The sequence below is a fragment of the Aplysia californica genome, unplaced genomic scaffold, assembly GCF_000002075.1.
Source record: "Aplysia californica isolate F4 #8 unplaced genomic scaffold, AplCal3.0 scaffold01344, whole genome shotgun sequence".
NCBI classification, from domain to species: Eukaryota; Metazoa; Mollusca; class Gastropoda; order Aplysiida; family Aplysiidae; genus Aplysia; species Aplysia californica.
Genome location: NW_004798614.1, coordinates 5925 through 24283, shown reverse-complemented (window position 1 = coordinate 24283; position 18359 = coordinate 5925). Strand labels below are relative to the sequence as shown.

Below are 18359 nucleotides of genomic sequence, written 5' to 3'. Positions count from 1 at the left end.
TGGTTCCATCAGGTTGCTCGTTTACATGCTACTGTCTGTCTCTCTCTCTCTCTCTCTCTCTCTCTCTCTCTCTCTCTCTCTCTCTCCTTAAACGTATGCAGTTGGTATAATAATACGGCAAGTACGGATCTCTCGGAATGTACGGGTTTCCGTAACAAAAGGGAAGATTGGAAACGCAGCTGAACGGACCCCAGCACAAATCCGGTAGTTATGACACCTTTATCGGTATGACGGTAGAACAGGTCCAAAATGGGTAACTACCAGAAAAATCGGTAGATTTAGACAGCCCTTCCTTAGCCCTAACAAACAGTGTAAATAGTAATCACAGACAAGACTTTTTGTACAGATAAGGTTCTGAATTATCGGGAAATTTTTTATTGTTTCATGAATAATTTGAATGACTATTTGTCTGGTTAATGATTTTATTTCACTATTTGTTTTTGTAAATTGGGTTTTTTTTTTGTCTCTGTGTTTTGTAACTGATTTTATTTGTCAGTTTTTGTTTTGTTTTTGACAGTATCTCCATGATCAGGGCATCACACACAGAGATTTGAAGGTAAGAAGCTTTTGATACACCAACCCCCTTTTGTCAGTTGGCTCAGCGTTTTGGGCAGGTGGTTGGAGTGTGTCTTTGGTAGGCTCTATATTCTTACTGATTCTGTCTATCTGTCTTGTTTGGGGGTTTTTTTTTCAATTCTAAATTATGGTGATTGTGTTCCTAACATTGTTACCCTAATGCTTAGTCAGTTAAATTGAGTACGTGAAGAGATACACCTTTGTGCCAGTTGTGGTGTAAACGAAATAAATGTGAGCCGTGCTGACAAAATGAGTTACTTCTTTAGGATTTTAGCTATATGGAAATTGATACATCAACTTTATAGGTGGAGTTAGTAAAATTTATTAGTATGAAATAATAAAGGACACTGTAGACTTGAACAAAATGGCATCTACTAAAAGTCTATAAATCTGACCCCAGTGTTGAATTTCGGCCGATATCTCCTTTCTTGGATCGCGAGAAGTAGCTCATTTTGTCAGCACGCCTGACAAATTATTTTACCAGGAGCATCTACAAATTGTGGAATGATTGTCAGAAGGTCTGTCCTAGAAGCTGCAATAAAGTCTTATTAGTTTGGTCACATTGAATGGGGAAAAAGAATTCTTATGCAATGACGAAATAATTTTTCTCCATCCGTGTTCTGTCCTGATGCACAGTTTTGCTTTTGGGTGGTTGGAGGGCATAGCAGGTTCCTCTTACTGATTCTTCCTTTCTTTCCCTCACTTTTTCTGTCTATCTTACTTTGAACTTGGCATTTAAACTTCTTTTCTTATCTCGAAATGAAACTTAAATATAAATTGTGTTCGGGGCAATTATTCAGTCTTTCCCTTCTGTGTCTGAGTGGTTGGTGGGTGTTGTGGTATGGTTTGCTTTTTTCCTATCAATCATTTTTATCATCCTCATCTGGCCTCTTTTTTTTTCTTTAAAGTTACTCTCTTGTAACACCTCTAATCTCTGACACTTTTATTATACCTATTTGTTTTGCAAATGCTGTAAGATTCATTCTGAAACTAAATAAAAAATGTTTTCCTTTTGTGTCTCCCCACAGCCTGAGAATATCCTGCTCAACTCTGATGAACTGGAGACTTTAATTAAGGTGAGGCAAGACAGAGAATGATTGAGAACAGTAATCTAGTGATTCACAGTATATAACTTTGGTGTTGTTCTCTTCGTAGTGTAAGTGTATGGGTTTAACACCCCTGTCAATGTTACTAGGTTACTTAATAGGTGGGACCTCCAAATTAAATGTCAATCTCTGATAGTGGGTGGTTGGCGCGTGCTCTGGTGTGGTTTGCACCTTCGTTCCTATTAAACATCTATCGCCCTGATCTCTCCTCCTTCTGTTTTGTGTTTGTTACTCTCTTGTAACACATCTAATCTTCAGCACTTATATGACCTTATTGTGTTGCAGGTGCTGTAAAACACTTAGTAAAACTAAGAAATCTCTGATAGGACGCAGCCAAATGGGTTGACAGTCTTGAAAACTCTAAATGAACGACCAAGTTCAAGACAGTCCAGTCTGGGATTCAGACCAGAGCCATTGGCTCCGCAGTCCAGCATGATACTAACTGGGCTAATAGATGACCCATTCTCAACTTCAAAACGTCCGCAGAGTGCTGGATAAATAAAATGAACTTTTGTAAAGGTTTTAATATGTTAGGGGCTTTGTCACGTAAATGTTTGGATACTTGCCTTCGGATCTAGAGGCTGTGGGTTCGACCATTGAGTTATTTTAGTAGCTATTTTTGTAGTACCAACATCTCCGGTGTCATGGTCAGGCTCTTCACCGCTGAGTTACTGAGTATCTGCGTCTACATACTAGGATGCCGTTTCTCACTCAGCCCAGTTGCCCTTGATAGGCACAGTGAAAGCTGCCTACCTCATAAATGATTTATATTGTGTCAGTGAGGATGTAATGGTTTTACAATCTTCCCATAGAACATTGAAAATGTGTTTGCTCCTTCTTTCTGAGATAAGATCTATTGCCCTTATCTCTCCTCCTTTTCTGTGTTTGGTACTCTCTTGTAACACCTTTAATCTTTGGCACTTATGTTGCCTAATTACTATACCAAATAATACGAACATTGGAATCACCCTTAGAATATTCTGTATGCCCCTAAAACTAGGAGACTAGAGACTTGACTGAAAACTTTAAAATAAAACCTTAAAATTTAGTCTCTTTTATTGTTTGTTACCTTCAGGTGACAGATTTCGGCTTGTCCAAGTTTATCGATGCTGGCTCCATCATGAAGACGTTTTGTGGCACACCGACCTACTTAGCACCAGAGATTCTGCTGACGGCCGGGAGTGGGGCGTACACCAAGGCCATAGACTGCTGGAGTCTCGGGGTCATTCTTTTCATCATGTGAGTGCTGGGGGCTATTTTCTTTTTTAATATCAATTATTTTCAGCTTGTGATACTGTAATATATGTAAAAGAACGCTCTACACAATATTTTGCGCAATTCTGATAGATAATAAGTAAAAAGTTACAATTTTTTAACCCACTTTTAATAAAAACCAATGTTGAGAAACTGACAAGGTGAATCGGTCTTCGATAATACACTTTTTTTATCCTTAATTGGCAGAAATTACGAATGACATCTGGTGTAGCTGTTAGGTGGTTCACTGTTGCACACGGGAGAGTTCAATTCCCAAGTGAAAAGAAATTTGTATCAAGTCCTGCTGAGATGGTGTATTTGTCTCTTCTCTGGTTGGCCCTGACAGGCAGGGTCAAAGTCCATCTCCTGAATGATTTAAATTGTGTTTGTGGGGGTGTTACAAACATGTACATAACAAATAAGAAAGGATGCATGCTGGAATCAAATTAAATGATGACGTGCTTCCTCTCAACATGTATTTTCCCCCTCAGGCTGTCCGGGTACCCGCCATTCTCGGACGAGCGTAAAGACATGGACCTGCCCAAACAGATCCTGGGAGGACATTATTCCTTCCCCAAGCAATATTGGAAGGATGTCTCTGAGACAGGTGAGCACTGTAACACACACACACACACACTCGCACACACACACACACACTTGCACATGCAGGCACACACACTCTCACACGCACACACACACTCACACACACACACTCGCACACACACACCTCTGTACTTTGACTTGCTGCGTATCACCTGCCAGCTGTTCAGATGTACTTAACCCAAAATTTTGATTTGAAAAAAAAAATAATTGCTGTATGTTAATCTAAAAAAATAATTGCTGTATGTTAATCTGTGTTATTGATTGCATGCAGTCGTGGTATATTAAGTTGAATTTCTTATGAGAAATATGGCTGTTTGATGAGTGAGTAAACAAAAAAAAGTGACTTTCGAGGAAAATATGTATCTTCTGGCAGGGCAACCCTTAAGACCAGAGACGAGAATACTCACTTTAGAGGAAGCCAGTGTGTCCGAATTTGTGTCCTCCAAAATTTAGGAAACAAAAGTTAACAATTCCTTTGTTCATTTGTTTAAGTACAAGTACAGTAGAACTGAAATTGATTTACATTACGAGTTAATATTGTTCCCAATGCTCTGTTGAAGGGACTTTATACTTTTTTGCGGACTAATTTTGCCATAGAGCCTGTCAAATTGTATTGTATGTCAAATTTTGATCTCTCGGGTCTCTGTACTGCTTTGAAGTCTGCCGTTAGGCATCCTGTGCTGAGATTGAGGAGATAATCAGTAGAACATCGTCCGACTTTATCTGTAGACCTCTGTTTTATGTTTTCCTTCATCACTAGATAGGCCAGACCTTGTCTTTTTCTTCTTTTCAGCAATTGATTTAATCAAAAAGATGATGGTGGTGGACCCAAAGAAGAGAATTGATTTTGCTGATGTTCTTAATCATCCATGGCTACAGGTACTGCTTGGTTGTTGTTGTTTTTTTAAGGGGGGGGGGTCTTCTTGTTTTTATTTTTTTACTTTCATTATTTCCCTCTCTTAATTTATTCAAAATTTTAGTTTGCTTTTTCTTTGACGTTCTTAATTGCAAACTGCCATTCGTACTCTTTTTTTTCTTTTTTTTCGTCTCTTTTTAGGTTAAGAAAATGTGAAGAAGGAGAAAAGAAGGAACAGGTTTTTTTGTGTTCTTTATTGCTGACTGCCATGCTTTCTCTTTTTAGTCTGTCTCTCTGTATGTTAATAAAGCGTTAAGAGAAAAGGAAAGAAAGTGGGGGGGAGCTACTAAGAAAGGGAAGTAAGCTTTGTAAATTGAGTGAATATCTGTTAAGTCAACACATCTTATGTGAGCTTACCGTGTCAATTTCTTTTCCTTCGCTTTAGAGCTTTATAGTTTTGCAGTCTGGAGGACAGGTGTAAAACCATGCAAGAAAGGTCTCAAGACATTTTATTTCAAAGCTATCCTCTACCTGCAGTTTTTGTGCTCGAGAATGTGTGTGGTTCTTGAAGTTGCACTTGTGTTAATTTGTTGTTCAAATTGTCTCACTATGTATTTTCAGTCTTTTGATTTATCAATTATATTGAATAATCATTTTTCATTGAAAAGCGCTTCGATTCATCTAGGGATCAAGACCTGTGTACTTTCACATTATTATTATTATTAATTATTATTATTGTCATTATCGTCATTATTATTATTAGCTACTGACTGAAGTGTCTTTAGGCCTTTCCCAAAGGGGGGACATTACATTAACCTGCAGGGTTCCCGCGGCCTCCTTGAATTCAAGGAGTCCTTGAAAACTGCTTGAATTTGCATTCAAGGAAAAATGTCCTTGAATACTCCTTGAATTTGCATTGAAGGAAAAATCTCCTTGAAAACTCCTTGAATTTTGCCAGATCGGACAGGAACACGTGTACGGGGTGACTGCCAGGCCCCAGGAATCACGGGGGCCCCTGGAATTACCCGGTCGTTTGAAAAAAAAAAAGGCGAGACCCGGAATGCAACGGAAATTTGAAGAAATCTGTAAATTGCCCCGTGAAAGACCCGGGAAAAAACGTAAACGTTCTCGAATATTTGAAAACCAAATCCGATAACGTCCTTGAGTTCATTTTTGCCGGTCGCGATTGTGATAATATTCATTCGGCCTTTCCCGGCCTGAGAGTACGTTACCCGCGCACAGGCGGTTATGGCGGCAACAACTGGAAGTGTATGTGCGGTACCGAAGCTCGATCGGGAAAAATGCTCGATCGGGAAAAATCAAGATCTACTTTTGCTTTCGTTACCACCTAGAAATTTGCCAGTAGGACCTATAGTAGTCTGATAGCGCCACATTTGTAACATGCGGGTTCTGCATTACAAACGCTGTGTCGCCATGAAAATAAATCGTTTGTCCTGTGCTGTCACTTGTGGGAAAAAAAAAGAAAGTTATACAAGCTTCTTGTCGGGGTAGCCATCGTGACCGGTCATTGAACCTGTGCATTTTCGTCGCATCGTGAGTATCGCGATGGTTGAGGTCACCAAAGTTCATGCAGTCTGAGCGCTGCGAAGTATAGGACTCGGGAATGGGGGGGTTATTGATTTTTTTTTATAAAGACGAACGCGGGGGAGGGGGGGGTGGTGTTGAAGGCAACACCGGATGACAAAAACTAAACTTGGAAGCAGATTTTACTTTTCAGAATTTTGATTACTACTATCTAGATCTAGAGCTCTCTGCAATGCGCGCGTTGGTGCAGGCCTTGTGTGGAATCGGGATCTGTCATACCCAAACCTTGTAAACCGTGTTTCATTGGGTAGGTGATAGTAAATTATATGTACAGTAGTCTCCGCCTAAGATCCCGCTGTTTTAAGAAAACAGAATTTTTACTATACAAAAGTCACCCCTAAGATCTAGCTCTGATTCACTCTGAAGGTCTACCAGGGTGTCCAGCAAAGTCGTAAAGTCGTAAAAAAGTCGTAAATTCGGCGCCCTAGTCGTAAAGGTCGTAAATGGTAGTAAATTTGCCTTGAAGGTAGTAAAAATTTGGTAAACGGTCGTAAATTAGCCTGCATACTGAATGATGAAGCCAGCAAAACTTTTCAGTGAGCCCTAGCCGCGGTACATGACACCGTTGTTGCCGTTCGCGATTGTGATATAATAGTCGTTCACCTTTTCCCCGTCCGAGAGTACGTTTCACGCGAAAAGCCGCTATGGCGGCAGGTTGAAGTGTATGTGACCAGAGAGTATTTAATTTTAGTGTCTCTGATGTGACACCGAGGCTCGATCGGGAAAATCAAGATCTACTTTCGCTTTCGTTACCACCCTGAAATTTGGCGAAGATAAACTGATAACGCAACATTTGTAATATGCAGGTTGAACAGTATAAATGCTGTGTCGCCGTGCAAATAGAATTTAATAATTAGGCTACTCAGACTCTTCACCGTGCTGTCACGTGTGTGTGTGGGGGGGGAGAAAATAAAGCTTCGTCCGAATTTCAGATTGTCGGGTTCGCCAACGTGACAGGTCAGTGAACCTTCGCACGAGGCACTATAAGGTACGGTATCGGTGAGCACCGGCGTTTGTTGGGGTCACCAAAGTTCATTAAAAAGTCTGAGCGTTGTAAAGTATAGGACTACGGAGTAGGGCAGGGATTATTGATTTTTTTTTTAGAGATACACTCGGGGGAGGGGGGCGGCGGCTGAAGGCAACACCAGAGGACAAAAACTGTAAGCAAATGTCAGAATTTTGATTAGATTTAGAGCCCTCTGCCAAGCGCACGTTGGTGCATGCCTTGTATGGAATCGGGATCCTTCATACCTTGTAAGCCGTGTTATTGAAATTAAGTGTTCGCGTTTCATTTGTTGGGTGATAGTAAATTGGAACAATATTTTAGCTTTCTGTTCAAAACTAGCAGGTTTTCAGTGTCACTGCCTCTTGCCCTCTCACAGTTCTTACACCTCTCACACTGAATAGGTTTACTCGAGTCATTTTACGTGTGTGTGTGTGTGTGTGTGCGCGCATTGTTGTTGTGTAACATGGCCTAGGAAAATGGAGAAACCGGTTTGGCAGTCACCTTGTGTGTACACATTAGGTATAAATCTACCCCCCCTCCCCCTCCCACCACCCCCAGTGCAGTGCTACTGACTGAAACGTCTTTAGGCCATTCCCAAAGGGAGGATATTGACATGTTCTTATGCACAGTAGAATTGTAAATATGGGCTGATTTATCAATGTCATGCTTATACTGTGCTGGACCAGCAGAGGGGGAACTGCTGCCTTTTCTGTCCTCTTCTTTACTATCGTCATTTTCCTCTGCTTCTTTTGTTTGTTTGTCACGCTTGTGAACTACTGTTTCTGGGGTGCCTTGATAGTCGAAGCTTGATTCCCCATTTGGACTTCTCTGTTGACATCCACCCCTTGTCGCTCATATCACCTATGCAGTTGTGAGCGCCGTAAAAACCTTACTAAAACTAAATCTAGCTGCGAGCAAGCTTGTGATCGTCTGTCAATCCTTTATTTTGTCGACTGGACTTTGTTGTGTGTTCTTTTCGTTCCATATGTTATGTAATAATAATATATATGTTATTGAATGTGCAAATTAACTCCCTTTTTCGAGCTGGTGTGGGGCTTGATTTGCTGGGTAGTAAATTTTTTTCCTGGTAGTAAATTTTTTCAGGAAATATTGCTGGACACCCTGGTCTACATTCGGCTAAGATCCCGCATTTCAGATTGTAATTTGCGGAACAAAAACTCGGGCGGGCACAGCCGATCAACTAAGGGGGGAAAGTTGAGATCAATAAACTGTCCGTCGCGTCAAAGATCAGCCACTATCGTGAATGTGATCACATACACTTTGTAAAACTCAATGAAGCGATGCAATGTTTGCCCCAGACGGGATCACACCGGGGTGTGAACTGACCGACACGTTTGTTTTCCCCACACATCGCACTCACACCTGAGCTCTCTCCCTAAACTTACATCACTCGCTGGGTGGGTAGGGCCTACACGTTCGCTCCAGGCGGGATCACATCGAATCGTGAACCTTGACCATTGCAGCAGTTGTCTCTACTCCCGAATTTGCGAGACAGACTGAATTTTATTTGGTGTGTTCACAACGTAATGGTGTGTAACGACAATGGCGGTTTGGGGGGGGGGGGGGGCTCGGTCAGAGATGGCAAGCTATAAATGTTCGACAGGTAAAGGGGAGGGGCAGCTGGATGAGCGTAGATCTTGAGACTCATAAAAGGATAATTCGTGAAAATGGCACACCTCTTGCCACTATGCACTGTGATGTGTCATTATCATCAAGGTTAACAACACTTTGCTCGCCATACGTCATAAACCCACCAAGCTGTCACGTCAGTTCATTTTAGAGTGGAGGGAGACCATTTTACCGATTGTGAGCCGTAGCATGGGTCACCATAGATTCTTCCCTGGGTTCGTCAGTTAAGATCCCGCATTTCTTGGCTCCCGAGCAGCGGGATCTTAGGCGGAGACTACTGTATTGTATTCTATATATGAGCTTTCTGTTCAAGATTTGCAGATTTTCAGTGTCTCTGCGTCTTGCCGTCCCACAGTTCTTACACCTCTCTCTCACTACATAGGTGTACTTGAGACATTCATGTTATTACTTTACTTTTAGTTACAGTAATAACTTTTATCTTTTACGTTTACTGTATAAACCTTGACACCCAAACTGGTTCTTGACAGTGGATATTCTGGTTCTAGGCCTTTTCTCAGGCTCAAAGCAAGATTCATTTTTATATAGTTTATACAGGGGAATATGATGAGGGGAAAATATAAATAAGTAAGAACTGACTGAAATACCTAAGTCACAGTATCCCAGTGCCACACTGACATGTTGCTGACTGGAATGTACCTACATGCGTGCGTGCGCACCATTCTGTGTATATATTAATAAATAATATATAAATGAAGCCTGCACTGTCATTGTTATGTAACATGCCCCTGGAGAATGGATGAGCCGCCCCCCCCCCCCCCCCCCCCCACCGGAAAATTGAGAGGCCGGGTTGGCAGTAACCCTACGAACAGTTTTTGTAGGGAAATCTAAAACTATTATATGATTCTTTTCGGACAATTGTAGACCTTCGAAAATAGGCTTTTGTCATGAATTTTTTGACCAGATCTCCTTGAATTTTAAAAATTTCTCCTTGAAACCTCCTTGAAATCTCCTTGAATTTGGTGGGAAGTTCATGGCAGGAACCCTGAACCTGTTCTTGTGCACAGTAGAATTATAATTGTAAATGGGGTGATTCATCAATATCCTGCTCATAACTGTGCCTGAACTGCGATAGGGAACTGCTGCTTTTTTCTTTTCTAATCCTTACTATCATTCTTTTTTTCTCTACTTCTTTTGTATGTTTGTCACACTCTTGTGATCCGCTATTTCCGGGGTGCCTTGATAGTCGAAGCAGACTTTGTGCTGTTGATGTTAGAGAGGTGAGCAGAGTAAGTCTGATTCCCTGTAAGGACTTCTCTGTTGACATCCACCCCTTTGCGCTCATATGATTTTATGCACTTGCGAGCTCCGTAAAACCTCTACGGAAAAAAACAATATTATTATTATGTCATTCTCTTTGGTGACAATAGTATTTTTGTTGTTTTTATTTTCAGGACGAAGAAATGAGGAGTAAGGCCAACAAACTCATGTATCCAAACTCTGGAAAAATGGCACCCCCAAACATGGTATGGTCACTTTAACATCCCTATGCAGTCCAGTGTTTAGTCCGCGTCTAATTGATCGTAAATGTTTTCACCCCTATTGACACAATTCAGATCTTTTGGGACACCGGCTACTTCAACCCTACCTGTCAGGGCCAATGAACGCTGAATGAGTTATACGCTATTGTACAGACCAATTCTCCTATTTTTCTAACAAGTATAGTCTAACCTGCTCTAAACGGCTGCCCGTGTAAGACTATCACCTGTACAAAATTACAAAATGTCACTCCCCCCCCTGCTTTATATTTTACTTTAAAATGACACTTTGTAAGACAACCACTATTCTCCTTAAAAACGGGTTCATTATGTTAGCCAATTTTGACTGTATTGCAATTATTCTGAAGTGCCCATATCTCATGCAGGTGTGACAGGGTTCCGCTGGTAGGTCCGTCCTGTTCCTTTCTGTCCCTCTGTTGTCTCTGTCTGTCTCTTTTGCTTTTTTTTTTCCAAATACTAGATGTCACTTAATGGGTGGTTGGAGGGCACCACTGGCCACTTGAAAGTCCAACTTCTCTACTTTCTCTCTGTTGTTTCTGTCTGTCTATCTGTCTGTCTTACTTTTCCGAGCAGTAAATGATCATTATTGTGTCCATGTACTTCTCTTTGCTCAAACAAATAAATAAAGATGACAGTTCGGTCATTGGGTCAATGTGTTTCTCTCCAAAGCAAACAATTAGATAAACAAACCATGTCTCATTTCTTTTAACCGGTAGTGGTGAACAATGATGTTCAGTGATGGCAAAAATGTTTTGTCTTCTTTCCTCAGTCGTCCGATGTGAGAAAAGTTGCCTGACAGAATAGTTCATATTTCTCCGTACATACGTGTGGCATCGTTGTGAAATCAGGCGCTCGTCAAAATAATGAAATTGAAGAAACATGAATTTCTGCCAGTTTGGCAATTTTTATTGCATTTTCGTTTTTTGACTCAACACCTTTTATTTCCATTTATAACCACATTTCTGTTTGGATTTTATTGAGAAACATTGATTAAAGGCGCAAAAAATTCAGGGACTTTCAAGCTTTAGACGTCAACAAACTATGGTGGCCATTTTCTTTCTAATTTTAGCTCTGCCAACAGGTGACCCCCAGGTCCTTCAGTCACAAGGAAAGGACATGGAACAAGCTTTAAGATGGTACCAATAACTCTCCACATGGCCAAAAATTGACGATCGCCTGATTCCACCATGTCATAGCACATTTTGTTGTCAGAAGTTTTGATGTTTAACTCTCTCACCTCCATGAACGCACTTGCGCAGTTTGCAAATTTCTCCACTTTATTTCTACTAACAGTCGACCCATGTGGCAACGACGAAGCACAATTACTAGTATAAATCCCTTGGATGATTCAGAGCAGTTTCACTTTATTAAAACCAAATTTCCCTTGAAATCCTGCCTATTTTTGGAGCTGGATTACTATTTGTAGTATTTCTAGATTTTGTTGTTTGAGTTTGAGGGTCCACTGATCCGACGGCATCAGTGGTTATTCACTAACTCTAACTCTATTACTAGCAAAAAGTTGGTGCAGTTGAAAAGCAAGTTAAACGATTTATTCTTCTACTTTTAGATGAGTTTTTGAAGGGTTTTTTTGCATGTTGTTGCATGTATGGTCTGATATAAGGCATTTATCATAGTTGCAGATTTTGCTGATAAATCCAGAAGTCCCGACTTCTGATGTTTAGTAGTTAATTTCATGCCTGTTGTAATATGCATATGTATTAATTTTTATTTTGATCCCTTTATGCAAGTCATATTCCACTTTGTATAAGAACAGGCTTACAGTCTTGGTATAAGATGCCCCAGACAATATATTCTGTACATTTTTATACCACCCCCCCACCCCCCATGCTCAGTTCCGCAGTATACGAAAAGTTCAGGATTTTTTTTTCAAAGCTAGCTGTTTAATTTAGCTTTAGTGGCAGTTTTACGGCACTGGCAACACAAATAGAATACGCCTAAGATTTGAGATAATATTATATGTTAGCACCTCTGATTTATAACTCCTACCCTGTGTACTAAAATGATTTCCCTCCTTCTCCCCCTCTCCCAACCCACAAAATCACACACGTGTTTTGTGTTTAGCATCGATGGCTTGGTGGTTAGGCTCTTTGACTCCCAACCTTTAGGTCGTGGGTTTGCATCTCATGGGGGACTCGACATATCCTTTGGAAAGGCTTATTACACGAATTTCCTTCTCTTGGTCCGGGTGGGAATGGATACCTGGCCTACACAGGAAAGGTCTTGTTAGTTTGATAGTGTTTAAACATGTGCAATCTGCAGCTTACACTGTATGTTTCCCACGAAGCTGTGAGGGGCTCTCGTGGCCTAGAGGTTAAGGTGTTGGCCTCTCATTCAAAAGGTCCCGGGTTCGAATCCGGGTAGCGACCGAAAAAATTTCTTCACTAAATTTGTCTCCTTTCACCTCATTTCCTGCTCTCTAGCAATGTTCTGTCGTCTGCTTTCGTTTCCTCTTTCTGTCCCACCCCCTCACCTCCTTTGCCCCTTCCTCTGGGCTCCTGATTCTTTCTGCAGCCTTTCTACTGCTACTCCTTGGCTTCTTCTTACTGCTGTCTTTCAGCCACCCCCGTGATCTTCTGGTAGGAAAGATCTACACCTAGCCTTCTCGGACAAGGGCGAAAAATCTCGGAGGGCCCGTGTGCAAGTTGCACATGTTAAAGATCCCTTGGTGGTCTAAAATCGATAAGAGTAGGCTTAGGCCGCCACCCGGGCAAAATTCAAAATTTCCTACCAACTGAAAATATGCTCATGCTCATATGACCTTATGCAGTTGCGAGCGCCGTAAAACACTTTACAAAAACAAAAACAAAACGAAGCTGAGAACGTTTCTTGGTTTTCTAGGGTCTACTGGGATAATAATGGTTGTATAATGCATAGAGCATGCTGTAGAGTGTGGATATGCGCTGTACAATGCCATTGTTATTTTTTTTTTTTTTTTAAACTTTCAGCCTGTACCAAAGCGGAAAGCGACTGAGAATGAGGATGAGCCCGCCCAGAAACGGAAAAGTTCGGCTGACATAAGCACCCCACCCGAGACTCCATGAAGAAGATGACCAAAGATTCCAGACTGTCAAGGTTGCAAGGAGAGACTGAATGTAGATACAGATGTTCATAGACATTTACATTGGCAGCTGACAGTTCTGATGAACACACCAACCCATGAAAATCAAACTGTCTTAAGTGCAGTAACCATCATTTTTAAGAAAATCGCCACGGAAAATGTGTTACTGCTTGTTTTTCTTATAATGTGATCGCCCTTTGGAATTCTTCTTGGTTTCCATTATTTTTTTTCTGATAAAAAGATTTATCCTTAAAATGGAATAAACTAGTGTAGTACCCAGTATGTAATTTAATAATGAAAATAATTCACCCCTAATGAACTCATGATGACCTTGATAGGAGGAAGGGAAGTTTTAGACTTTGCAAGGTACCACAGGAAATTCAATCATATTGTTTTATTCTCAAAATTTTGGCACTTTAAGCAGTTTTTCTTTCAAGGGTTGATATTAGATTTTCTTTATATTGCCAGGTCTGCATCGATCCTATTCTATTAGAATTTTAAAAATCTGAGATGGACTCTTTAGTTTATCTTGCCTGAACTCCATTTCCTTTTGTATTTGAAATAACAGCAGCGGCAGAACTTTTGGTCAGGAGAGAACTGAATGTGATCCGACAGATTCACAGTAGTTCCTGCTGACATGGATTGATTTTGTCAAGTTATATATGAGCATTTCTCCCAAAATGTTCAAAATATCAGATTTGTTTTTTTCAAAAGCATGCACAAATTTGGAAGTGCAAATGTTTAATATTTGGGAGAATGAAATTATTCTTTTCCGTGCATTCTCCAGCCCCTTGGGGTAACATTGTGCACAAAAATTAATTTCAATGTTTGCCTTCTCAAAATCACCATTCCGCATTTAGATGACGGGATCACAATTTGATTGGCTCTATAAATTATATGAATCTCTGAGTGATTGTGTTCAGGAAAGTGTTGATTTTTCAAAAAGATATTGTCATAGTGAGGAGGAATATGAAGCATTTGATTTAATGTGCTTTTGATAATGACCTGATTGCTGATCTGGTCTCTAATGGCTTGGGTGTCTTTGCCCAGGCTCCAGTTATTTCAGTTCGAAAGAAATCTTGATTAAAGGCCTCTACAGAATTTGTTGAAAATGCATCAACTTGATCAACATACTGGTGTGAATTGTGAATGAGAGCACAAAGTCTCAATAACTTAATAGTAATAGTATGATGGTTTCTCTGTTTCTAAGGCAATACTTTTACTAGGTCATTAAATGGAAAGATATTCTTCTCTTTGAAAATATTGCCAAAAATGACATGCTGGTGTATGTACGAGAAAGGCAGCTATCTGGTTTAGCTTTGTATCATGTCAAGACTGATATATATGTCTGTAATGTCCTAAAGATTTGATGATTCTTGTTTTGAGGAAAGAATTTTCCTTCTTCATATGCTCATCAAGTTTTGATTTTCACTTTGGAACAAAAAAAAGACTGATGGGAGCGGAAAAGCAGCTATCACACTTTTTGCTATTTTGAGAAATTTTTTCCAACTTGGAAACACAAATCTTTCCAGAAATGTGGGATTTTCTCTGTTCTTTTTTTTTTTTTTTTTACATGAACCTTGCTTTTATTTTTTTATTTTAAAAAAATTGAATGCTATGTTAAATTGTTGTGACATAAGTTCCCATGGGGTATAACATCTCAAAATGATAATGCCATTTTTTTCTCTGTAGTCCTGTTTCTTTATGTACGTTTGCACTACAGATAGTGGCAGTGAACTTTCCAGCCGTCCGCGTGTGGTGAATATTTCTGTAAGTGTGTGTGTCACATCGGAGTTGACATCACCCACATATGACTATGAGGTGTAACGGTTAAGCCATTTGCACTTGTTTGCAGAAGACTGAATTTGATTCCTGAGTTTGGGGGGGGGGGTAATTATTTTTGGAGTATTTCCGTCTATCTGCTGAGGTATTGTATCTCACTGGGCCTTGGCTGGCCCTGACCGCCAGGGTCAAAGAAGCTTCGTGTCGTAAATGATGTAAATTGTGTGGAATAGGGTGTAAAACATCTCTACATTGAGGGTTGGCCTCTTACGGTGAACTTTTCTATCGCAGCACCATGTTCAAACTCGTCAAGTTTAGTTTAGTTAGAGTTTTACGGCGCTCACACTGTATAAGGTCATATGGGTGCGCCAAACTCTTCTTAGTTGAACATTTGTTCCTTTTGTGTTGGATGGGTGGATGTTTTTGCAGATTTTTCTCAGAATTTCTTTGTGGTGTAAGATGAAACAGTTATGAAAGAACGTGATTGTTTGATATGGTTTTCGTGGTGAAGAGTAACGTTGATAGTTAAAAAGCAGAGGGTAAAAGAGTATCACTTGGTATGTCCTATTTCTTTTCTTTCTTTCTGTTGAATCTGTGTCTGTCTGTCTATCTTACTCTTTCTGTGCACTAAATTATTGTCATAGTGTCGGTGTGCTTCTCTTTACTCAAAAACCCTAAAAAGAAACTGTTGAATTCGTAATTTTGGGGTCGTAAGTGATGAATTTTTTTCTAAATTGTGCAGCTGTCTCAAGAGAAGTGAGTGTAACCTTTTTTTCATTTACCTGGCCCTGGAAATATGGGTCAAACAAGAGTTGTTCATTTTTCGTGCAACAGCAACAAGGGCGCTTTTGCTTGTTTTAGCCATCTGCAGGGTTCTTTCTCTAGCAAAGGGAACAAAAATGTTTATGATTTCAATCTAATTCTTGTTTAATGTTGCATTCATTCCACCATAGAAATGTTGTTTTTGAAGGGGTTTTTTTATTAAACGATGTGATGTTTGTTGAAGTGATAATGTATTTCATTGTTTTAGTGACAGTATTAATTACATTTGTCTCTCATCCAACAAAGATGTCGTTTATTTGTCCATTTTTTGTTGACGAAATATGCATATAGATGATTGTTGGTTATGATGAGTGTAGTCTGCGCTCAAATCACATGTGCGAGTGCCAGAGTGTCCTCAGTTTTGTTCTGTGAGTATTTTTTAAAATCTTGTTTTGGTTGTTCCTTGTGTATGTGTGTTTGACATGTCATGTTGTATGTAATTGTACTTTGTTTGGTGTCAGTTGAGTATACTGTACACATCTGCTGTCCCATTTGTGTGTGTGGTATTTAACCTACCTTTTTCATCGGCCAAGTTATGCATGTATAGTTGGGTTTGTTTTTTTATTTTGGGTGTGTGTTTTTTTTGTGTTTTTTTTTTTTGGTGTGTTTTTTTTTTTATGTATATGGACACATGCTGAGATTTGTATGTGCACTTTAGTGTGTGTGTGTGTGTTAGTGAGCAACATTATGTTTGTGGATGCCTTTGTGTGTAGCTTTCATATGGTTATATCTGTCTTTGTATGTGTATGCTTGTTTTGCCGTATGTTTATATTCAAAAGCGTGCAACTTTGATGTAAATAATGCAAGAATAGTCATGATCAACCACTCTTATGTCATTGATTTCCACACGTTTTTCTTTTGTCAGCTTTGTGAAGGGCCATTATTTCTTGTCAAAGCCATCAGGTGTAAAGCTTGGTCTGCCAGTACCATATCTTTCTATTCCTTCTGTTTCTCCAGTCTGTCTGTCACGCTTTTTCCTTGTCCCTGTCTTCATGTCTGTGTGGATGGTTGGTGGGTGCCCTAGTGTGGTTTGTTCCTTCTTTCCCATTAACCTTCTATATCCGTATATGTATCTCTTCTCCTCCTTTTCTTTTTATGTTACCATCTAGTAATACCTCTAATCTTCATCATTTATATGACCTAATCGTGCTGTAAAACTAACTAAAACTTTAAAACAAATACATTTTTCTTTGCACTAACTGACCTTTTGTGTGTCAATGTGCTTCTCGAACAAAGAAACAGACAACAAATACATTTGTTGCGCAAAATGTCCAAAGATTTCTATTCCCTCCCTTCTGTCTGGTCTCCCCCAACTGATTCATGATGTATTGATGAATGCTAATGTCAGTGGGTGATTAACTGGTGCTCTCTTGTGGTTTTCTCCTTCTTTCCTATCATCTATCATCTTTATCTCTCTTCCTTCTTTTATTTGTATATTACTATCTAGTAACACCTCTAATCTTCGGAACTTATATGACCTAATTGTGTTGAAAGTGGTGTATAACTTTTACTGAAGCTAAAGCTAATGTCTAGTTCAATGACCAAGACAGCCTTGAGTGGCTGTTTAGTATTGTGTATAGATGATCTTTTATATCGCCATCTACTTTCATATTCATCTTTTCATATATGCGATTGACAATTGGTAGATCATGTAACTCACCCAGCCCTAACGCAGACACTATCGGTATGGAAAATTTTGCTCTCGTAACTGAAAACACTACTTTTGTGTGAACCAGATCATACCCTAATTGGAAGAGTAACCATTTTTTGTTTGAAACAGACTATGATGAATGACCAGATGTGCAAGTCCAAATTTAGAACAAAGAAAGCTATACATTCATGAATCGTCTGAGGGGGTGCAAAATTTGAACGCACTTCCTTGTCTTGCTTTTTGTTTTCTTTTTGACTCTGTGTATATATATAGACCTTTTTCCACGGAGTATTGCATAAAATCTGTGACATGTTTTGCCCTAAAATTTTCAATACACACAAATAAAGGTTTGAATAAAAATGTGTATCAAATTTGGGTAGGATATGTTAAAATTTAGTGGGTTTTATTTTCCAATTTTTCAAAAAGTGGTAAAAAAATCTCAAGGGAGAGCTGACAGTCCGGAAGTGTAGGCCTACGGTTGAGTGAGATAGTCATCCTGTCGCGCCTCTATCATTTTGAGAGTTTTCAGTCATGCTCCATGTCACTGTATTTTTCATAACTAGATCTGTCTGGTTAGAGACTAGAAAATTTGTGTGTGTGTGTGCGTGTGGCTCCTTGAATCACTCATGTAGTATGGTGTTGTTTTTGGTTTGTTTGTTTGTTGTTGTTTTTTTGGGGTTTTTTGTAATTTAGACTGGCCTGTGGTGCATCTTTCAATTTTCTGACGGTGGAGGAGTTTGCTAGACTCCTGACTAGAAATGAAAAAAGCCAGTCAGATTGATCAGTCAACAATTGACAGTCAGGATTCAGGGTTGATTATTTCCACGTCGGTAAGTGTGTGTGTGTGTGGGG

At 39.7% G+C, this 18359-nt stretch overlaps 1 protein-coding gene across 1 annotated transcript in view; it reads left to right on the top strand.

The window, feature by feature from the left end:
* Positions 1 to 16043, top strand: part of LOC101864583 (serine/threonine-protein kinase Chk2) — a 32752-nt gene extending 16709 nt beyond the window's left edge. Inside the window, exons 10-16 of the mRNA XM_005112635.3 lie at positions 518 to 556; positions 1605 to 1652; positions 2758 to 2921; positions 3428 to 3543; positions 4333 to 4418; positions 10069 to 10140; positions 13140 to 16043. Of these exons, the coding sequence (XP_005112692.1) occupies positions 518 to 556; positions 1605 to 1652; positions 2758 to 2921; positions 3428 to 3543; positions 4333 to 4418; positions 10069 to 10140; positions 13140 to 13235 (621 nt within the window). The 3' untranslated portion in view covers positions 13236 to 16043. The remainder of the gene's footprint in view (positions 1 to 517; positions 557 to 1604; positions 1653 to 2757; positions 2922 to 3427; positions 3544 to 4332; positions 4419 to 10068; positions 10141 to 13139) is intronic.
* Positions 16044 to 18359: the final 2316 nt, after the last annotated feature.